The 23,210-nt window shown below is 50.3% G+C and overlaps 1 protein-coding gene across 2 annotated transcripts in view; it reads left to right on the forward strand.

Moving 5' to 3' along the window:
- BAHD1 (bromo adjacent homology domain containing 1) overlaps positions 1–22,948 on the forward strand; it is a 35,305-nt gene extending 12,357 nt beyond the window's left edge. Inside the window, exons 2-7 of one of the 2 annotated variants that reach the window (XM_036384542.2) lie at positions 7,605–9,248; positions 12,297–12,658; positions 14,254–14,413; positions 15,366–15,442; positions 17,473–17,564; positions 19,789–22,948. In XM_036384542.2, the coding sequence (XP_036240435.1) occupies positions 7,622–9,248; positions 12,297–12,658; positions 14,254–14,413; positions 15,366–15,442; positions 17,473–17,564; positions 19,789–19,978 (2,508 nt within the window). In that variant the 5' untranslated portion in view covers positions 7,605–7,621 and the 3' untranslated portion in view covers positions 19,979–22,948. The remainder of the gene's footprint in view (positions 1–7,604; positions 9,249–12,296; positions 12,659–14,253; positions 14,414–15,365; positions 15,443–17,472; positions 17,565–19,788) is intronic. The other variant, XM_036384543.2, reaches the window with a different exon arrangement.
- Positions 22,949–23,210: the final 262 nt, after the last annotated feature.

Below are 23,210 nucleotides of genomic sequence, written 5' to 3' on the forward strand. Positions count from 1 at the left end.
TGTGAATTTAAGTCGAGGTTATAAACATGCATGTCTGTTACATTTTCAAATTCAGGCTGCCTTTTGCACTCCTCAGAGATGATAATTCCTAGAGTCCCTACTTGGAACCATAGTGTGAAGGATTTGGTCACTGAGGTGGGGCAGATGCAGTTTTGAGGGACATTGAGGTGAGGAAAATAAGATGAAGATTATTTAAAGGAAAAAAAAATGTTTAAATCAAACACTTAGTTTAATGTCATGTAGAAGGAATGCCTTGCCCTTCCCTGAATTTCTTGCATTTCTTTTATCTCCCCTAAAGCCACTTTTGAACTTGTGGAGTAGGAATGTGTTGTCTTTGGATCCTGAGGGTGCTGTGCCCACAGTTCCCTGGCAGGCAGAGTTGAGTGGAGACCTTTGTGGGAGAGAGGTACCCGAGGGAGGAGAAGGGGAATCCACATCCAGAGATAGGATGGCAGTGACAGCTCCGTGACATGGAGAGGAGCTGGCAGGGATGCACCTGCCCTTGAAATTCCCACAGGCAGCACAGTTTGCAGCCGCACGTGTAGAACACAGAATCACGGCGCAGCTTGAATTATTTAAGCTCAGCAGCTTGAAGGAAGCTCCTAAAGCAGTCGTGGAAGGGTGTGATTATAATATATAGAAGAGCTTTAATATTTACTATAGAAAAACCTTACACCTTGTTCTTCAAAATAAAGCCTTGGGAATAATTTGTTATTCCATTTTGCCCGTGGAACAGGAAGGGTGCCAGAGCTATCTGAGCAAAGTGACATGTGATTGATATTTTACCAGACTCAGCCTTCTGCCACGAAGGAATCGAGTTTGCATTTTGCATATATGAAAAATCAGATGAGCAGGGCTTGTGTGGGTTATTTTTTTAAAAAACCTTGATTGGCAAAGCTTGTGCTTTTTCTATAAACACGACTGCAAAAGCTGTCCCGGAATATTTTTGACTTGGTTTTTCAAACTACTTATAGGCATGTTTTAGGGTGTTGTTGGCATAGCTGTCACATGGCAGCTTTGTACAGAACCTATTTAAATTTGTAACAGGCAATTCTGTGTAAAGGGGTGGTATTTAATAGATCTGGTATTTTATAGAGTCAGAGAATCCTAGAATTATTTGGGTTGGAAGGGTCCTTTAGGGTCATCTCGTTCCACACCCTGCTACAGGCAGGGACACCTTCCACCATCCCAGATTCCTTCAAGCTCTGTCCAGCCTGGCCTTGGACACTTCCAGGGATGGAGCAGCCACAGCTTCTCTGGGCTTGATCTGTGCCAGTGCCTTCCCATCCTCACAGGGAAGAATTTCCTCCCAATATCCTGTCCAACCCTATGCTCTTGTCAGTGGGAAGCTATTCTCCCTTATCCTGGCACTACCTGCTCTTTCAAAAAGTCCCTTTCCTTCTTGTTGCTGCTGTTCCTTGGGATATTTCAGGATTGCAATATCTGTGTAAGCTTCAGCCTTGTCGTTTTTCCAAGTGGTCTGGTGTGCCCCTCCCATCCTTTCCCATGTCTCTCTTGCCTAATCTCTGGACTCTGAATGCCTTCATTAAAGGAAACCTTAGTAACTAGTTCACTGGGGAGTGATGCAGCAAAAGCCAAGTGTCAAAGCATCTCTTTCCATCAAATTGTCAGCCTGGAGACAAGCTCAGCCTCATTTCCACCCCCACATCCTTGTACTTACCTGCAAATGCCAGGGAATTCCTTTGCCCTACCCAGGCTTTCCTTTGCCGCAGCATGCTTAAGGCTGATTATCCATAGTTCTCCATGGGTTGCTGCTGCAGCTGGGAGGCTCCTATGGGAAGCACAAGTGATGGATGCTGTTTGGGAATTGCCATATGCTCTATCACACTCTAGAATCCATTAATTCCAAATTTCCTTCTCCTCCTGTTGCATCCCTCCCTAACTTGTTGAAAAGCAAAGAAAATACATCCCCTCTTGAGAGTAGGAAGGTAAGCAAACTCTGAGCAAACTAAGGGCACAGAAACAAATCCTGGTCTCTACTTCCAGTTTTTTACTGGCTTTGGAGTGGGTTTGGAGTTTTGGGGAAGCAAGGATAGCTTTGCCTGTAAGTACAGATTTTGCATCTCTTCTGCACAGAGTGAGTATGAAACTGTGGCTGTGCCGTTGCCTCTCGAGCTCTGACCCCACTCAAGCCAATTTCAGTGGGATTTGGGAGGCTGTGAAGAGCAGAAGAGGCACCAGAGGTACGAGAGACACACAGAACAACGCTGCTTTATGTTGGGGTCACAAGCAAAAGGGCTTGTGACAGCTCTTGGGCTGGAAATCTGCACTTCTTCAAGGCGTAGGAAGTGGTTTTGCCAGTGTTTTGATCACGGGTGTTCAGTGAAGGCTTTGCTTTCAGAAACTTGGGGTTTGCTTTAATGCAAGTATGTGCCAGACCCCAAAGCTTTGGGGCTCCAAACTTCATCGGGGTTTGGTGCCTGATGTTGGAGTTGCTGAGGTCACTTATCTGTCCCCACATTCGTTTTTCACTTCATCATTTCCTGGCTGTTTTGCTGGGTGGCAGCCTGTCACTGGCAACGTGACACAGTGTTACAGCTTCTTACCATCGGTGTAAAGGGGAAAGGAAAGCCGGTGCCTTTGAGAAAGATGTGCTTTTCCCGGGGTTGTGTTAATTGACCAAACAACCTGCCCTGTTGCGGATTTTGAAGAAATATCCTGTGACTCTCCCCCACGCTTGTACATTGTTCGCTCCCACTGGTGTTTTCTTGGTTTTCCTCTTATTTCCCCCCCTCTTTTCCCCATCCATTTTCACTCCCATTTCCCCCCACTTTTTCCATTTTCCCCCCACTTTTTCACCCCCCATTTCTTTTTATCCCCCTCTTCTTTTTCCCCCCCTCTGCTCTTCCCCCTGTTTTTCCCCCTTTCCTCTTCCCTGAGAATGCCGCTTGCTGAGGCTGCGGAGAGTGTGAGAACAACCAGAGAAATGTAATTTTGGCTTCCCCAGAGCACTGCCACTAGGCAAGATCTGAAACCAGATAACCGAGGCTGAGCCAGACCTTCCCAAGGAATCAGCCGGGGAGCTCCTCGGGGGTGTTCCCAGCTGTGGCTCCGGGCAGCGCGGGTCAGGCTGCGCCCGGCCGGATTCGCTCCCTGTCGGACACATTCAGCACTCGGGGTGTGGAGCCCAGGGCTCTCACTGCAGTTGTCTGATTTATCACGGCCACACACGGGCTGCAGAGCTCCCAGCCGGGTGGTGGAGCACACACGGCTTTCGCAACAGGGGGATAATTACGGGCGTTGGAGCAGGGAGTGAAGCAGAGCCCAGTCCGGGACAGCTCCCAGAGATCCTCTCGGCTGTGCCGGAGTTGCCCCACATCCCTTTTTATGAGCCTTTTGGAAGCTGCGTGTCCACATGGCTTTTCAGGAGCTGCTGGCAGTGAATCATAGAATCCTCAAACGGTTTGAATTGGAAGGGATCTTAAAGATTCATCCCCCTGCCATGGCCAGGGACACCTTCCACTATTCCAGGTTCCTCCAAGCCCCATCCATCCCTTCCAGGGATCCAGGGGCAGCCACAGCTTCTCTGGGCAACCTGTGCCAGTGCCTGAGCACCCTCACAGGGAAGAATTTCTTCCCAGTATCCCATTTAACCCTGCTCTGGAACAATGGTCAGAGCTATGCTGATGAGTGAGAGAAGCCAGCCCTTGCTGCAGCCTAATAAGCTCTGTATAAACAGTTTCCTCCAGAGCATGTGAATGATGGAGCTTTCAGTGGATCTCAGGAGAAAAATCAGGACTGGACCCTGGGAAGACAAATTGTAGCTTCCAACAGCTACAGATTTTCTGAATGTTTGAGAGGGAGGCAATGTTTCCACTCACAGGACGTGCATGGCATTCAAGGAACTCAGCCTGGGATACCTGATGCTGCTGCGATTTATCCGGATTTCCCAAAGCTCCTGCAAGGCTTCTTCCATGCAGCACGTTCCTTAGAGCACTGGGAATTACTCGCCTGCAAAAGCAGCAGGGAGGAAGGAGCCAATCCTCCAGATACTCACAGTTGTAGGGCTGTTGTCACAGCAGAAGCTGTTCCAATGGAAATGGATAGACAGGATTCAAGTAGATGGGGCTGAGAGTCATCGGAGCGGTGCCGTGCGTGGAGAGGAGGATTGGTGTTGTCGTAACTCTTTGTGTGTTATTGAAGTGCCAAATGGATTAGGAGCTTTAAAAGCTTTAATTTCTGTGCTTTTGGCATCGTCTCTTGGAACGCGCGCATCTCCGTAGTGAAGCTCTGGAGAGGAAATGGGGCTTGAAGGGGTAGTCCCAGACTAGTTTCTTCTAATTTCACTTGCAATCAAGTGCTGGAGAGAGAGAGACAGATGCTGCAGCTGCATGATTACAGAACATGCAGCTGTTATCCCACTTGCTTCTTTTCCTGCTAATGAGGCATCAACTCTCTCCTGAGTTTGCTGTTTGGGTAATGGTTTTATTCTAGCACGAAACTAGAAGTGGTTTTAATTTTTCTTTATTCTGATCTGGTTTGGGTTCAGCAGCTGGAAAGATGGTTTTTCACAACCAGTCTGGTTTGAGGAAGGAGTTGCCCAGAGAAGCTGTGGCTGTTCCATTCCTGAAAGTGTTCAAGGCCAGGTTGGATGGGGTTTGGAGCAACTTGGGCCAGTGGAAGGTGTCCCTGCCCATGGCAGGGAGTTGGAAGGGATGAGCTTTAAGGTCCCTTCCAATCCAAACCATTCTGTGATTTGTATGATAAGGAGGCAGCAATTCCAACTAGCTTTAAAGTGCTTGGTGGACTCTGCATGCAGCTGGATAGACTGAGCTGCTTGAAATTTTAATTTCCAATGCCTCAATGTCTTCTCACCATTAATCCAGTTCCTCAGCCACGAGCAATAAATGGGTGGTTCTGATTTGAGTATCTTTCAGTTCTTCACATTGTCTCGCACTTTCTTGGAGACTTCTGGGCACAGGCAGTTTTTCTGTGCTTTGTGAAGCAATACAAAGGTGGAGAGAGGATGAAGAGCTCTGCCACTCTCCCTTCCCAGCTGGCAGGAGCACAATAGTCGCTAGAAGGAAACTCGGCAGGACTCTAATTTTGAGGAATGATGCATTTGCCTGTCAGAGGGCTGAGTTTGAGTTGTGTTCAAAAGCTCTGTCTCTGTGTTGTGCTGAGGGAAGAGGAGGGATTGCTGGATCCCAGGTGAGCTGGGAGCAGGGGCATCCCCCTCACAAAGCAATCCATGCAGTGCAGGTGATTGTGGAGGTGTGGAAAAACCTCTGAGTAGTTCATACTGAGGATAGGTTTTGTTCCATATGTGCTGGCACTCAATCATAGAATCCTGCAATGGATTGGGTTGGAAGGGACCTTAAAGCTCAAACAGTTCCACCCCCTGCCATGGGCAGGGAGACCTTCCACTATCCAAGGTTGCTCCAAGCCCCATCTAACTTAGCCTTGGACCCTGCCAGGGATGGGGCAGGCACAGCTTCTTTGGGCAGCCTGTGTCAGGGTCTCACCACCCTCACAGGGAGTTTATTCCTAATAGGCCATCTAACCCAGCCCTCTGTCAGGGTGGAGCCATTCCCCCTTGTCCTGTCACTCCAGGCCCTTGTTCAAAGCCCCTCTCCAACTTTCCTGTAGGCCCCTTCAGCTACTGGAATGGACAGTTAGGTCACCTCAAAGCTTCTCCAGGCTGAACAATCCCAGTTCTCTTACACCCCCTTCCCTCAGTCTCTCCCAGCCTTTTCCTAACTTTAGAGCATCTATGGCACGAACAGTCACAGCTACAGCACCCAGTTTTTAGCAGTTACTCCAACTCATGAGAGCACGAATCCCCCAGGACGTGTGGTACTAGGCTGGGTCAGGCTCCTGCCTTTGGAAACCTGAGAAGACCAAGGTGCCTGATGCTGGGTTTAAGGCAAACCATGGTTTTTTGTTTTGGGATTTTTACCAGAGGCTCAGTCTCTCAGTAGGGACAGTAGAAAATAGGATGAAAGTTGCAAGGAAATCATTGGTCCATATAGCCTGGGAAGACTTGTCCTCCCCAGGGCACATTCTGCTGGATACCTGTTCTGCCTCTGCCAAATCCTGCTCTGCCTGATCCATTTTTAAAAATTGTACTCCTCTTCCAAACTCCAGAGGTTGCATGTGGTCAGTTTAGCCTTTTGTGCAAGAATAATTCAATTCTGGAGGAAATTCTATCTGACTTGATCCTCCTAATTCCCAGAGCCTGATTTTCTAATAAGAAAAATGTAGACATATATAAGTGTTTGTTCCCCACCAAGCTCTCCTCCTGGGGCACCAGCCATGGGATATACCCTGTTTAAGGGGGTGAAGGAACTCAGTCACCCCAAAAACACATTGCCAAGAGGATGACATCTAAAAAAGCACCATGCAAACCCCAGCGGGTTTCAATTCCTGAATTTCCCTTAGTTAATGCATATATAAGTAAGGCAATTAAAACACATTGGGCTTATTTCAAATAGATAATCTAATTATCAGCTTGATTAAACCATATCAAATGAACAGTTCTTGTAATTCGGGAGCTTTGTTCTAATCACTGCCAAAGCAGTAGGAGCTTTAATTAAAAGCCTCAAAAGTGGCAGACCAGTGTCAATTGAGGGGAGTTACAGCCTGAATCCTGATTGCAGGGAAGAGCAAACCCATCCTAGGTGGATGCTGATAAAAAGATCAGCTCTTTGCTGCCAATAAATGGAATTTGACCATTTTGTAAATATCATTGAATGAAAGTAATTGTCCTTTGCTGCTGTTTCTGGTGCTCAGAGACAGACTTCATTAAATCTATTCCACTATCACTCATTTACACTGACATTTTTAATGTCTGTAGGTTGGTATCACCCAGCCATATCCTGTCTCAGCCTTGGACCTCCAAGCTGTAGACTGCAGAATTTCTTAATTAAAAATTGGGTGCCGGATAACTCAGGAAGCCCAGACTTCTTTTTCCTGCCATGAATGTATCTTTGGGGCCCCTCTGCCCATTGTCATTTGGTGTTCAATGCCCACAGCTTTTATAAAACACAACTACAGGGAATGACAAGAGCAGTGGGCAGCCAGGTTCCAACCTGCACAGAGATTTGCATGTATTTAATTTATTAATGTTGGCAGGTCTCTGCTTAATAGCCCAAGTTTTCTTTTCACCTGAGTAGGTGGACTTTTTGTTTTTCTTTTGCCTAATTGTCTCAGAAAATGAAACTGGAACAGCCTGCCTGTATCAACATGCAGGCAGTCACAGGCCGGGGGTTATTTCTGCTCTGTGCCCTGGACCAGCCTTCAGATTTTGGAGATTTGATGGGAATTTGTAAGATGTTAGGAACAGCATCAGTGGAAGAGGGAGCTGGGTGGACAGCTCTCTGTACCGACCCAGCTTTCCCCAGCTGCTGTGGCATTTGCCATCACCACCTTGCTTTTAATTACTGTCGTGTTCCATGGCTTAATATTAAACCACATCTAATTGCATCCTGTCTCTTAATTGGCTTAACTGGCCATCACCCAAATAGACTCTGCTGTATAGAAACAAGCTTCCCCAAATATTTCCTAATTGGCAGTTGGTGCTTTGTGAGGAGATGGGACCCTCTCAGCGATATTAATAGATGTTTTCTCCCGTTCGTTCCCAGGATTGGACATTGATCCTATGACGCATGCCCGGAAAAAACAACTTTTCCTTCTGAAACATCCAGCTGGTTCTGCTGGCCAGGCCTCGTCGCCAACAGGCAGCAGGAGGATGGACAGGGCCAACGCAGAGCAGCGGGATGGAGATGCCTCGAAGGCTCCAAAGTGTCCCAGTGGGTTTGTAGGGAATAACAAAAGCAAGAGGTTGCGCGAAGTGCGAAAGACATACCCACTGCGGAGGCGGCTGCTCCCCTCGGTGAGCAAAAAGACCTGCAAGGTCCTCCTCACCAGGCTGGAGGATGTGGCTGGCTCTCTGTCCAAACAGACCCCGAGCTGTAAAAAAAAGCACCTTGCCAGCTGGGTTGAGGGTTTGGGATCTGCTTTGTTCTCAGAACAAGTTCAGCCTGTGGGAGCGGGCAAGAGTGACTCATCCGGGGAGAAGTGCACAGTAACTTATCCCGGGCCGGAGCAGGACTTTGATCCTGCTCCCTCGGAGCCCAGGAAGCGCCGGCTGGCCTCGCTGAACGCCGAGGCGGTGAACAACCTCCTGTTCGAACGGGACGATGGCTTGTTATCCGGCAGGCGCTTCCGCAGGGACTCTGGGAAGGCTGCTGGGGACTGTACCCTCAAGGGCTTGCAGTGCAAAGCCGGTGACAACTGGCCTGCCCTGGAAAAACCGGCTGTGAAAACAGGGAAAGGAAAGAACCGGCATGAGCCCAGTCAGAAATGCAATAGCTGTGAGCATTCGCTGGATGAGGTCTTTGATGATGGGGCAAAGAGGGAGGATGGTGCCATCTCCTACCATCCCACCCCAAAGAGACTGGCCAGCCTGAATGCCGTGGCCTTCCTGAAGCTGACCCACGAGAAAGACCAACCCCTGAAACAGAGGAGTAAATCAGACGGGGAGGGCAAGTCCGAGAACCACTGTTCGAAATCTACACTCAAATGGGCCAAAGCCGGACGGAAGAACTGTGTCAAATCCAAGAAGGAAGTGGCTAGCTTAAAAATGGATGGGCAGCACGGCTGGCAAGGCCAGACCCTGGGCACGTTTGGGAAAGGGGAGCAGCGGGACTCTTCCAGGCTCTATGGGACAACAGAGCCCGTCCCCTACGAGTCGCTGTCTGGCTCCTACGCCAGCACGGAGGGCTTCTACCACAGACTGCCTTTGCTCATGGGAGGACAAGCTTCCATGAAGCCGGAGTATGGAAGACCTGGAGAGAAATCCCCAACCCCCAAACAGGAATTTCATCAGCCTTCCTTTCCCGTGCAGCAGTTCCCTCCCTTGCCTGTGCCCGGGAATCACGCGGATTGTGGATGTCTCTATGAATCCTCAGATCTGACTCCGTTGAACGGGTTTTATGTTTATTACGGCCAAAGCGGATACAGTGGCTATTCCCCCTGCTCCATTTATCCCAAGGACGAGCTGTCGCAGGCTGCGACCTGCGAGGGGCTCCTGGTATCTTCCGGTTCCTTGCCATCAGGTGCTCATTTCCAGCCCCTGCACTGGTGCAGCTCTCCGTACTGCTGCGGGGAGGGAGCAGCCGTGAGCAGCTACAGCGTCTGCGGCGTGGTGCATGTGCCGGAGGGCAGGATCGGCAGCGTGCATGCGGGACGGAACAGCTACCCCTACAAAATGCCTTTTGCAGCAGGTAAGGTGCAAAGTGCACGCAAATCCCGGCCGGCGTTCCTGGGAGAAGAGGGTGGCTCGGCGCGGTGCCTGCTTGCCTGGAGGCTGGTTCCCTCTGCGAGCAGTTCTCAGCTCCACAGCCGAGCTGCGGCTTGGAAGGGATCCGCCTTCCACCTCCCCTTCCCCCGTTTTTTTGCCCGGGGGGTTTTTCCCACTGAAAGGTCTTGTTGGTGTGGAAAGCAGAGAATCGGTGAAAGGATTTTGGCAGCGAGAAGTTGACTCACGGTTTGTCACGCTGGAGCTGAGGCTGAGCTTTGATCTGTGTAAAACGAGCAGGGTTCAGTTCCTGCACGCCATCCCGCTGTGCCACGCTGAGCCCAGGGTCGGGAGCACACCAGGATGAGTTACTCCCATCCCAAAGCCTCGCTCTGGGGGCTGAGGCATCCTCACAGAGCCTGTGGAGAAGCAGGCATTGCCTCTGCTGTTAGACTCTAGTAGTGCCAGCTCGGGGCTGCAGGCTTTTTGGATTCCATGGATTGATCAGAGCTGGCAGGGCTGCATAGGGAGTTTCACTGTGGTGGTCTAAGTGCCAGGCACACTGTTAGTTTGGGAATTCTTGAGCCCATCTTTGCTCTCTGTCTGACAATGAAGCACTGGAATGAGGAGGGGTGAGGGGGTATGGAAATATCTTTACCTGCCCGCCTCTCCTCTGTCCCCGCCTGCTTTTCAGACTTCCTGTTTTATCTTGGAGCTTTGCCTCTGCCATTGAAAAATACCTTTTTAAATATTTAAAAGTGGAGTACTGTGTGGGGGTTATCAGACACCAGTGCTGTGTGTAACGCCAGGCTGGACAGTGCTGCAAACAGTTGGTCTGTAGAGGAGGCTGCTTTCCAGCTGCTGGGAGTGCCAGCGTGGGATCTTTCCACTAACCACGTGTTCCAGCCAAGAGCTGGCATGACTTACCCACTGAGAACAGATTTTCAGGTAGGTGGATGGAGTTTTGGTTCAAGCGAGGCTTTGTCATCTCCCGTTGTAGGAAGCTGCTGAAGCTCAGGAGTGTTTGGTTGAAGTGTAATTTCTGTTTTCCCGAAATATCCCCGCTGTCATGGTGCTGCTTCCTACAGCAGCAGCCAGACAGGGCTTGCTGGTGGCTTCAGAGCTCTTGAAAGGGGAATGCTCGCAAGACAACCAGCTCAGCAGTGTGTTCTTGCCTGACAGTTTCTGTGTAGCGCCCCGAGGTCATACCAGTCTACTTTGTTCCTCAGCTTTTGCATGCTAGTGCCTCTGATTTTGTGCACCCAGAAGGATGCAGGCAGTGCAGACAGAGTATTTTCCAGAGCTCAGCCCTCCCTGTGGATTCTGTGATTTCTCCTGGTGCTGGCAAGGGCAGCAGCAGTTCCAGGAGTGGGTATTTGCTAGTGTGTCACCCCGCTACTGAGATCTCCCTTGCTGTGATTTCCTTGCTGGGAACAACTTGGATTTAAAAACCTATAACACCAGAATCATTGAGATTTTCGTTTGTGGATTGAAGAATATAAGGAGGTCTCAGAGAATATTGATGGTGCCTTAGGGATTGATTTCTATATAATTATGCACCTCTGAAATATTTTCCTTCCCTAGAGTGAACTGAAGGAGCACTTTGGCTGCAAGCACCAGGCTCCCATCAGACACGGATCCAGCCTGACATGCCAAATGCTGTGTGTTACATCTGTCTGATTTGGTGTCTTCCAGGTGTTTGTAGGGAAATATCAGTGTCTGTGTGGTACAAATCCAGAGACTGGGCTGTGATCTTGGGCAGTGGTTGGGCAGTGTGGAAGCAGAGTGGTGGAAAGGAGCTGGGACAGGCTGTGAGAGCTGCTTTAGTGCCAGTGCCATTGGAGAGGCTGAAGTGTGTGTGACCAAGGAAGGAGTCCCAGGGGTGCCAGCAAGAGCAGTTCTGCACCAGGGCTCTGATGTTCAATAAAGATTTTTGTGAAGCTTTATCTTGCTCTAGCTCAAGCTTAAAAGCTGCTTTTGTAAGCAGAATACCTGAGAGGTGATTCTTTGCTCCATGTGTCTTGTGCCTGCCAGTGCCTGGGGTTCTTGTGGCATTTGCTACATGGGGTTGATTTGATTTGATTGATTGATTGATTGATTGATTGATGAGGATGATCTGTGGCATCCCTTGCACTCACAGCTCCAGAGTGGCTTGGCTGAAGCCCTTAGGGACGGTAAGGTGGGGAGGCAGGAGTCCCAGCAGTTCTTTGGCTGGAGCTGTGTGGCTTTGGGTGGAATTCTCTCTTCAGATTTGTAAGCTCTGGTCTGAGGCATCTCCTGGAGCCTGACTGGAGCTGTGCTTTAGTCACCCCAAAAAGCACAGTCTCCCGTTAGGGAACAGGGGTGCATGATGTGTTGGTCCGGGAGCTCTTTTCCTGCTGATAGGGCATAATTACAACTGGTTCTTCCCTTGGCCTGGGTTGAGACTTGTTTGTGACTCCTGAGTGGAACAATGTATTTCTGGGATGCTCTGAGAAGCAGCGTCAGCCAAATTCCAACCTGCTGAGGTTCCTGTGTCTGCTGCAGGGACACAGTTTTGCTGAGGATGCAGCATCTTGTGGTTGTGTTCCACCTTGTTTCATCTTTCTGGACTTAATTTGGAGAATCTTCTCAATTTTCCCTGATTAGTAGAATTTGGCTTTTTGAAAGAGGCTGGCTGCTTTTGGCAGCGTGATTTAATCCTTCTCATTGTTTCGATAAGCCTTTTATTTCTTTTATACATATTGACAGGCTGGAACTGCTTTGGACACTGGCCAACCTTGTGTGTATTCCTGGCTGGCATTACTTGGGATTCAGATGGGTTTGTTGTGGTGCAGTGTCATCTGCGGAGCACTGGAACACGCAAGCTCGGAAATGGCTTTGCTTTTACAATCCAGTGACAGTGCAAAATGAAATTACAGCCTGGAGAGTCTTTACAGCTATAATGCAATAAAGGGATTTCGGGCAAAAGCGGCCACGGTGTGGGACAGTCCCGGCTGTGTAGTTGCTTTATGTTCCAGATGAGATCCGTGACTCATTTCTTCCCTTCCCTTAGAAGGCTGCAAGTCTCTGGACCAGCTGAACCTCACAATCCCGGTGGCAGGACACCCCGCGTCGCCTGCCCATCCGCTCTCAGGATGTCCCGTGCCCAGCGTGCCGCCAGCTGCAGAGCCCGTTCCTCACCTGCAGACCCCCAACTCTGACCCTCAGACCATGGCCCGAGAATGTCCTCAGAGCTCCAAGCCCCCCAGCGGCTCCAAGTCGGGGCTGCGGAATACTCCAGGCTGCCTGCACGCCTCCAACAGCAAAGCGGCGGGCGGCCACTCCCACCCCAAGCAGCAGCGGATCGGCCGGCGCAGAGCCACCAATGGCTGGATCCCCGTGGGCACGGCCTGCGAGAAGGCTGTCTACGTCGTGGTAGGTGTCTGAGTGCTGGGGCTGGGCGGGGACAGCCGCCTGTGAGCCTCCAGGTGTGAAGGCTTGGGAGTTGTGGGGCCCTCTTCCAGCTGGAGGTGGTCACTAGGTGCTGTCTAGAACCTCCCGGTGGAATTCTGATGGGAGCAGAGGCACTGCTGGCTCTGTTCCCTGCGTGTCCTGCTGTTACCTTGCACGGTGTGGTTTGGGAGGGGAGGAGAACCTGCTGCTCCTGTGCTGGCCTCAGCTCAAAGGTGACGGATCCTCCCAGCTCCGGCATGTACAAGGGTGGCACCCGAGGCACGTGGGAGTCCATCCTACTGGGATCATCCTCCAGCTGCTTTCTCTTGGGTAGGGCAAACCTGTCTGAGAAGCTGAGGGTTGTTGTAGCCTCAATTATAAGGGGCACATCTAGAGGCAGCTCTCATAAGGTGGCTCTCACTTAGAGTGTCTGTAGCCCCACAAGAATCTCCCAGCACACAGAGGACTGAGATAGTCTAGTGGCTCCCAGGTGGAATTTTTCTAGCACTCGCAATCCCCTTTCTTGTAACTTGCATGGTGGTGTGGCCAGTTGCTTCTCCAGGGATTTCCTGCCTGTACTTTCCCATTTGTTGCATTCAGGGGCAGAGACTGGTTCCTGTAAGATGGGAGATTTCCTGCCAGAGAATTCAATTAGGTCCAGTCAAGTCTGCTTCAATTGTGAGAGAAGGCAATATCCTTCATCTTATTAAAGCATAAGAGCTTGAAATGGGCCCCACGTGGTGTCTAGGAAGGTGGGACAAGGCACTGATGTGCAGTAGATGTCAGGAGGAAGGAGGGCCACGGTTGAAGCAGGATCTGTGCTTCTGCTTGGTGTGGTGGCACAACCTCGGGCTGCCGGGAGCAGCAGCCAGGGCAGGTTTTGGAGCTTTTAGCCTTTGGGGCTGTGTCCAGGTGCCAAGGACTGTGCCAGAATGAAGCCTGTCAAGGCCAGGGACTGGCCTTGTGCATCCACCCCTGAGGCTGTCACACCCCAAAGGAGCAGTGAGGCATTAATCTCCTTAAGATGCTTCCAATCCTGCCTGGGAGATCTGGCAGGAGGTTAAACCATCCTGCTCAGGCATTCTGAAATGAAACTCAGAGCAAAAGCAAACTAAAACCGCCTGGTTCATAGTCCCAAAAGTGATTATGTCGTACTGTCAGAGGGTACAAAGGAATCATTGGCAGTCCTGCTAAGGAAGGCTTTGTGCCACGGCCTCCCTGCCACTCCCTGCCCTGCTTTTGTCAAATATTTCATATTTTATTGGGTTTTTACCATGTTTGTATCAGAGAAAAAGCATCCAAAACACAATTTTCAGTGCCTTTGAATGGGAAGAAAAAGCAGACCTCCAGGTAGGCAGGTGGAAAGGTGATTTTCCTGAAGATTGTGGTTTTGTGTGCAGAATGGAAGGAGTGAGCGTGTTTTCATTTGAAATCAGAGTATTAATTTCAGCAATTAGGGCTTTTGTGAGATGTGCTGTCCCCCTGGTGAGCTGCCTCTCACTGCCAGCACTATGGAAGAGAAGCATGAAGTCACTCTTTGCCTGTTGACTGGGTTGTTTTGGTTCCTGTGTGTGCAGAACGAGCCGGAGCCAGCCGTGCGCAAGAGCTACCAGGCTGTGGAGAGGGACGGGGAGATCATCCGGGTGCGGGACACCGTGCTCCTCAAATCCGGGCCCCGCAAGAAATCCATGCCCTACGTCGCCAAGATCTCTGCACTCTGGGAGGACCCCAAGACAGGTACTGTGCCAGGACAGTGTGTGTGTGTGTGCTTGACAGAGAGCTGGAAGCAGGGAAGGAATGGATCTAGGGAGAGCTGCAGGCTGGTTCGGGTACCAGGGTGATGGAGAGGAGATGAGCACCATGGCTTCCATTTGGATTGTTCCAGGAACTGAAATGCTCCTTAATCACTCGTCTGGGGCTGATAAATGGAAATCTTCCTGGATATGGAAGCACGGAATATTTGCCAAGTGCCCATCTTAGCAGCCTTTTCCCATATTATTTCATTGCTCAAACATCGGGGGAGCTGCTGTTTGCTCCAATCCAACATCTGGTCTGGGAGCTGTTGGGAACAGGGCTCTTCTGCAGCAGCTCTGATGGACCCCAGTAGAGCTGGGGATGGGATTTGTGGGGTCTTATGGTGAGATCTGGTGTCTGACTGGCAATCCCTGAGCCAAGGATGCTGAGCCAAATGCTTTAAAGTAGAGGTTGTGCTTTAAAGGGGAGAAAAGAAACCCCAAAAATTCTGTGTAAAAGACATAAATTGAGGCGTGGTGAGGCTCAGTGTGGTTGTGTCAGTGCAGCAGCAATTTGCTCTGAACCTGGGAATCAATGCTGCAAGTTTGGACGAGTATCTTTTCCAGCTTGTGTGCTGAATCGATTTTTTTTTGCAGGTGAAAACATTTGATTCTTGAATCTTTGGGGAGTTTTTTGTGCCTGACTTCCTTGGGATGTTGTAACCTGAGTAGAAGGAGGCGAAGGTGTAGTGGAAAAGCAACATGACCGACTCCATGCAGCTTCTTGCTGTAACAAAGGGACACCTAGTTCAGCATGAAATATTTATCAGCCACAGCTGCCTCTCCATGAGCACTGTGGGAATGAAGGGGATGGAGCAGCAGGAGGAAGCTGGGAATGAGTAGGAAAACACTCGGAGAAGCTGAGGCTTGACTTGTTTTGATCTGTGCTGTTGCAGGGGAGCTGATGATGAGCCTCCTGTGGTATTACAGACCAGAGCACACTCAGGGAGGCCGCAACCCCAGCATGCACCAGGTGAGTCCCCATGGGGCAGGGCATCCCGGGAGGGGAGCACTGCCCCAACATCTCCCTGCATTCCTGGGTGGCCTCCAGCTGAGTACAGCAGAGAGCTCTTGGCTGTGATGCTACTGTTGCCAGATGTGTTGAGTGGTGGTGTCCTGTAGTTGGGCTTTTCCCCCAGATTTATTGTCCTGTGGAGAAAATTGGGCTCTCAAAAAAGCTGCTGAGTTCCTTACATGGAGGCTCTGCCAGAAACTGCTGATGTTGATGTTTCTCCCTTTAATCTGAGAAAATTCCATATATTAGGTAAAAAGTAATTTTGACTGTTGCCTTAAGAATAAGGAAGAAAAAGTTTCTACTGAATCAAGATCAGACACCTTCCAAAAGCACATTCTAATTCCTACAGGACTGCAGAGCCTGATGCAAAAGCTCCTGCTGCCATTTTGCAGGAAACTGAAGTGCCTGTGTCATGTGCTGCCTTTTAATAAATCCCTTAATCTGCTTCTTAAACTCCAAAAACGTGTTAGTTTTGTACAGAAACATGGATGCATCATCCTTGCCCTGCATAGATTTATGCTGAGAACTAAAGTCTGGCTTGAGGATGCTGTACCAGGATAATGGAGTTGCTTTTTAAAGAAAAAAACGTGTGAATCACTGTGACTTCATGCCTTGCTCTGCTTTGCATGGGCTTGTGTTGGGTGACAGAACAAGCTGGTTTTAACTGGGAATGAAGAATTCACTGCTGTGTTCAACCCAATTTTAAAAACTTTCTTAATTTCCATTACTTTTTTTAAATAAAAAGGGATGGAGGGTTTGAGAGCAGCCAGGGAATTGTAGCTGCCTTGTTTGCAGGGCACAGGTGAGTTTCTAAACCACAATGTGGCACTTTATAAATGAAAGGTGAGTGTATCCAGTTGCATTTCAGTCCAGGTAGAATGCCAGGAGGAATTAAGCCAGGTTTTTGCAAACCCATTTAAATTACACAATTCTTCAAACAAGAGAGAGCTTGGGCTGAGGGCTGGGCCAGGCTTGCCAGGGTGACTCAGGTAGTTTTGACTCGAGGAGTAAACCAGAACCCCAAGGTGCAGAAGGCAGGTGTGGCATTCCCAGTGTCCCTGATCAACCCTGTCCCCAGATGTTCACCCTTTTGTGAGTTTTCCCTTCCAGCAAAGCAGAAATGGAGCCTGCAGGGAATATTTCCAGACTTGTGCAGGGCATCCATGTTCCCAGAGATCACCTCTGCTGATCTAACCATACCTGAAATTCTTCTCAGTGGCTCTGTCCGGGTTACCCTGTGTATAACCAATCCTGCCTGCTGCAGAGCCAAATTCCCTAAATTACTCTGGGAAAATTTGAAGAGGAGCTTGCCAGTAGAGGTTGTGGCTGATCCTTCCTGGATGTGTTCCAGGCCAAGTTGGATGGGGCTTGAAGCAACCTGGTCTAGTGGAAGGTGTCCCTGCCCATGGCAGGCGGTGGAATGAGATAATCCTTAAGGTCCCTACCAACCCAAACCATAGCAGGATTCTATTCCATGATTCTGAAAAAGGCTGTTGCTACTTCTCTCACTGAACCAGCCTTTTTAATTGAATTGGGAGGAGGAAGTGGTTGGATAAGAAGGGTTTCTTTAAGTTTTTAAGATATAAAGATGGATTAGAGAATCCAGAAGGAAAGGGGAGACCGAGGGGTGCAGCCAGCCATGGCCTTGCTGCTGAAGAGCTTTGTGACATTGGAAATTCATGGAGTATTGGAGCACTTAGTCTCATAAAATGTGCTGGACAGGGTGAGATGGTGGGAGAATCCTTTGCTCACTGTTGCTGGATAAAATGTGGTGCACAGAGCACATGGCAGGTACCTGGGTTACGTGGGACACTGGCTCTGAAGAGTATTCACCATGGGCGTGCTTTGGTGACTCCACGTTAAGGTGATGGGTGAAGGTGCAGAGCTCCCCGTTCCCTCTCTGAGTGGGTGAGGGTGTGGAGCTGGCCGTGCCTCCGGGGCTCCGGGCCAGCTGGGTGACCTGTCTGTCCCCTCCCCTCCTCGCACAGAATGAGATCTTTGCGTCGCGGCACCAGGACGAGAACAGCGTCGCCTGCATCGAGGAGAAGTGCTACGTGCTGACCTTCGCAGAGTACTGCAGGTAGGTGGAGCTCTGAACCTGCTGCACTTCCCAAACCTCCCCCTGCCTCCAGCCTCTCTCGTCCTGCCCATTCCAGCCAGCCCAGCTGTCCCAGCCTGCGGGCTGTGGTGTGGCTGGAGCTGGGGTAGTGACACTTGCTCTGCTGCAGGCAGGGGGCTTCTCCTGCTCCAGATCCATTTCATGTCTGGATTGCGTAGGATCATGGAATCTTTTGGGTTGGAAAAGACCCTCAAGATCATCAAGTCCAGCTGTTCCCCTGGAGCTGCCAAGGCCACCACTGACCTGTGCCCCCAAGTCCCACATCCACATAGCTTTTAAATACCTCCAGGGATGGGGACTCCACCACAGTCTGTTCCAAGGCCTGGCCAGCCTTTCCCTGAAGGAATTTTCCCAGTATCCAACCTAAATCTCCCCTGGTGCAACTTGAGGCTGCTTCCTCTCAACCTGTCCCTTGTTCCCTGGGAGCAGAGCCTGACAGGCTCTGGCTGCACCTTCCTGTCAGGGGCTTGTGGAGAGCCAGAGGTCCCCCCTGAGCCTCCTTTTCTCCAGGCTGAGGCCCCCCAGCTTCCTCAGCTACTCCTGGTGCTCCAGACCCTTCCCCAGCCTCTTTGTGCTCCTTTCAAGGGACTCCCAAATATCGATGCTTGTATGACCACTGCATGTGGTTTCAAGGAAGACAGGAACAGGTATACAGGAAAACATGGAACTTGGAGCTAAAAACTGAGTTAGGAAGCGATCCTATATGTCCATCCCTTGTTGGACACAGGTGCCAGACCAAAAACCTGCTGATACAAGTGCCAGTGTTTGTGCTGGACACCAGATCCTGGGATTTCGGCAGCAGCAGCCCTTGGAGCAGTGACTTGGGCTGTTATAGTTGAGCTCTTGCTGATTGAAATGCAGCTTTGTCAGTAAGAATTTCCCAGCATCCATATTCCAGCCTGCCATCCTGTGATGGGTACACAGGGCTGAAGGAAAATAGGGATTGAATTGGCACAAACCCATAATGCAAACCAGTGCTTTAAATCTCAGTTCTGCTGGGTACATCTTGTGGTCTGTGCAGCCCTGCCATGGAGGAGATGCCTGAGGCCTCCTCCTCAGCCTGCTCCTTGCCCAGGGCTCTGCTCTTGGAATTTCTCAAAACAAACTGGTGTACAAACTCTTTACAAGTTGAATTTTGATCTTTCTTTTGAGAACACTTAAAAACCCCAAACAAACAAAAAACCCCAACCTAACCCCAAGAATAACAAACCAAACAAGGCCAACCAAACAAAATCCCCCATCCCCAAGCTTTGGATCAAAGCAGTTCCTTTCCATTCTAACACCCCAGTCTTCTGGAACAGCTACTGGCAGGAGTTCTTTCATGCTCTTGTGGGTCAGATCATCTTTGAGAGATGTTCCCTGGAGGCATCCTGAATTCTTTGTTTTCCTAAACATTGGTTCATAAGCATCTATTAGGGGCTAATTAGCAAAAATGAGGCCAAAGTAGTAAAAACAAGGTTTTAAAACTTTTTTTTCAATTGCTATCATCTTTGGTGCTGTACGATATCCACCAGTATGGAAATACAAACTTGTGTTGCTTCCTGCAGGAGTTCTCTTTGAACAAAGCTTTGTCCACATTCCTTCCCTTCCCCTTATCCCCCAGCAGCTGCAGTTGTGGCTCCCAGCAGGACACAGGCAGCAGGAGAGGGAATGAGTTCATGGTCCCCAGCACAGAAAGGACATGGACCTGTTGGAGCGAGTCCAGAGGAGGCCATCAGGTTGATCAGAGGGATGGAGCACCTCTCCTATGAGGAAAGGCTGAGAGAATAGGGATTGTTCATCCTGAAAAAGTGAAGGCTTTGGAGTGACCTAATTTCCCCTTCAAGTACCTCAAGGGAGCCTACAGGAAAAATTGAGAAAGACTGTTTACAAGGGCCTGAAGTGCCAGGACAAGGGAGAATGGCTTCACACTGCCAAAGGGCAGGGATAGATGGGATATTAGGAATAAATTCTTGCCTATGAGGGTGGTGAGGCCCTGGCTCAGAGAAGCTCTGGCTGCTCCATCACTGGCAGGGTCCAAAACCAGGTTGGATGGGGTTTGGAGCAACCTGGACTAGTGGAAGGTGGAACCTAGTGAAAGGTTCCTGCCCTTGGCAGGGGTGGGACTGGATGAGCCTTTATTTCCCTTCCAACCCAAAGCATTCCAGGATCCTCTGATAACTCTTCTGATGTGATTGCCCTGCAGATTTTGTGCCTTGGCAAAGCGTCGAGTCGAAGGGATCCCGGGCAGGAAAACCATCATGGTTCCTCCCTCGGAGGAGTATTCCACCCCTCTGCACCGCAAGGTGCCCGAGGACACGGACCCCGAGCTGGTTTTCCTCTGTCGTCACGTCTACGACTTCAGGCACGGGCGCATCCTGAAGAACCCGCAGTAGCGCAGCCTTGGCTCGGAGCGGGCGGCACCGGAGCGCCCACCATGGCCTGGGACACCTGTGCACTGTCACCCACCTCATGCTGCTGCAGGTGGGAGCGCCCAGCGCTCCGCCCTGGGACTGGGAGCGTGCGAGGAGCGGAGCCCCTGGAGGGGGAGGCAGCAGCTGAAAGCACAGCACTTCATTAAAAGCATAAATGAAAATATATACGTAAAAAAAATAAATATATGTATATAGATATAGGGATTTGCATAAGTAAATCTATATCTATATATGTATGTAGAGCTGCATCTATTGGGAGGGTTTGCAGGGGATAAAAGCCAGGAAGCAGTGCAGAGCCATGGCTGGGGGAATGGCGCCAACGTGCAGGAGGGATGTGTCAGTGCAGTGTTTGTGGAATCTGGCTGGGACAGTCGGGGGTTTTCAGGCCCTGAACCGAGCCGAGCTCTTGGCAGAGCACAGGAGAGTCTCCTTGGTACCACAGAACAGACTCTGAGGATTCCCATGGTGAGAGCTTCAAAATGCAGCTTGGGGAGCTGCCTGGGTGCAGAGTGGCCTTGTGTCATGCTTGGATAGGTGTTGCTCCACCAGGGGAAGAGGTGTCCCCTGTTCTCCCCTGTCTTTTACCTCCCCTCACCTCACCACCTAGACTGGGGCTTGGAGCCTGCTCCATGGTGGAGCAGAGGGAGCTGGCAAGGTAGCAGGTGTCACACCGCAGTGTAGGGTTAGAGCTGGTCCTGTCCCAGGTGTCCTGAATGAGCCCACAGGATTTTATGTCCCATTCCCAAGGCCCAGCACTCATCGCTTGGAAGCTTGGAGCTCACAAAGTGGGCTCTGATGGGGAGAACCACGTTTCCTCTTCTCTTCTGAGTGTTGATCTTCCTCTGATGGCTCAGGGGGCCCTGGATTTTCTCTTTCTTCCCAGTTTGTTTCCTGTAATGTTGTTTACAGACCCTGCTTGTCCCCATGTGTCTGCAGTGGGAAGAAGCCAGAGGGGGAAGTGGCAAACCCTTTTCTTGCCTGTTTTTGGCTTTTTAAAATTCCTTTCCCATGTGACTCTCCTGATCCTGGGAGTGCTGTTGAAGCCGTCAGCAACCTCTCCCCCTCCAAACTCATCCCGGTGTCCAAGCAAGCTCACCAAAGTGGCTTTGTGGCTCCTGAAAGGACCTGAGCATCGGGAAAGGTTTGCATGGATGGACCATGTGAGCCCGCAGGTCCTGCCTCTTGCCTTACCTGTACAGATCCCAGACAGACCTTAGATCCCAGACAGACCTTAGCTTATCTCAACGCTAACTTGGAGTTAATCCCAAAGCAAACCAAAGGACAGTGTCACATCCTGGGGAGTCACTGCACCAGGCTGGGAGCCCAGCCCGAGATTGCACTAACTTACAACAGAACTGACCCCGTGCCACCCACATGGCTGCTGGCTGGAGCTGCTCACTGAAACGAGGGATCTGCGTTTTCCCAGTCTTTTGGGGCTTCTGAACTTGTGTTCCATGGTGGAAGTGTCCATTCTGCTTTAATGTCCTGTCAGTGGAAGCAGCATTCCCTGTACTCCCTGGGGACACAGGGCTTGTCACCTTGCTCCAGTGGCCACACACCTGCCTGGCCTGGAGAGAAAGCCCATGGCACCCAGTTCCTTACATGGAATAGTTCAGGCATGCAGGAGTTCTCCAGAGATTTGCTCTACATACCAAAGAGGGGAACGTGTCTGGAGGCGATGGCTGGAGGGGATGACAAGGTCTGGCACCTGCCACAGCAGGCAGGCATCTCCCTGCAGCTGGTGGATGATTCCTGCTGGAAAATTCCTGTTTATTCCTACCTGCATAGCCCAGGGAGAACACCCAGCTCCAAGAAGGGGGATCCCAGGTGTGCAAGCAAGAATTGTCAGGTGAAGCATCTCCTCTCACTTATACCTCAAGATACTGTTGGTGTCAAAGGGATTGCCCAGATCTCTCCTGAACAATTCGCTTTGCACTGGGGGTCTCTTGGAATGACGTGGTGGGGCTGCGTTGGGTTGAGAAGTGGTGGCACTGTGGGGACACTCGGATGAAGGGGTGCAAGGAGGCGTTGGAGATGGTGGTCTCTCATGCTTCTGGGGGAGGATATGAAGTGGTTTTCCCCTGAGCAGGGAGGGAGGATGCTGGAGAAGTGGAGCTGCTCCTGCCCGTGACACGGAGGGAATGGCAGCTGCCTGGCCGTGGTGGGAGTGCAGCAGCTGCACCCCACAGTGAGTGGGAGGTGATGGGAAGCTCTAAATCCACGTGTTTGGTTTCATGGGGACTCCTTTGTCCCTGAACCTTGAAGCAGGAGAGCTGCTGTGGCCATTTCTCCCTGGCAGTGCTTTGGACACGGAATGCTGCAAGACCCACCAGCCAGGTGAGCCTGAGCACTGCTGCAGCTGGGCCCAGGTGTGAGACCCAGCCTTGGAAACACAGTAACTCACTGAAATTCCTCCTTCTGCCCCATCTCCCCCTGCTCCCACCTCGTCCTGGCTCCTCTCCAGGTAGCAGGGAAGTTATCCTTGCCCTGGGTCCATAACGGGCTCCGGTCCAGCTCTGGAGAGGACAAACCTGAACTCTTCTCATGTTGAATCTGCTTCAGGCCATGAACATTGAGGTTCACGTGGTTGCTGATGCTGTTGTGCAAACAGCATGTAAATGAACTGAAATGTCTTATCCCTAATGAAAAGATTTCCTGCTTTTTTAATCTATTAGATATGGAAATATTTTTTGAAACTGAAAAATGCAGTCGGTAGAATTTAAATTGAAGCGTAATACATGTAAAATATATTTTAGTTGATAATTTTGTAAAATGCACTTTTTGTGTCTCTTCCCTGGTTTCCCAGATCTGTATTTCATTGTTTACAGATGGAATGAGAACATTCCCTATTCCCTCCTTCTGTGAGAAAGATATATTAGAAATAATTCTTAAAAAATAAATTTGAAAAATCGTATTGATTTAGAAAACAAACCAGTGCTGGACTGTTCTTCCCATTCCTGCATGAACTTCCCGCCTGGACCTGGTGGTTGCAGGAGTTAGGAGTGCTTGGGATCAGATGTAGGTGCTCATGGTTGTGGGATGAGCGATTTGTTGGGTTTTCCATGGAAATAAAACAAGTGGGAACAGGATAGGCAGGGATTGACTGATTTTTCTCCAGTCTGCTCTTGACAGCCGCTGTCAGTGGAGTATTTGAGTCTCTGCTGTCCAAGCAGGGCAGGTAGTAGTGACAGAT

Source organism: Molothrus ater, chromosome 6 (genome assembly GCF_012460135.2).
Source record: "Molothrus ater isolate BHLD 08-10-18 breed brown headed cowbird chromosome 6, BPBGC_Mater_1.1, whole genome shotgun sequence".
NCBI classification, from domain to species: domain Eukaryota; kingdom Metazoa; phylum Chordata; class Aves; order Passeriformes; family Icteridae; genus Molothrus; species Molothrus ater.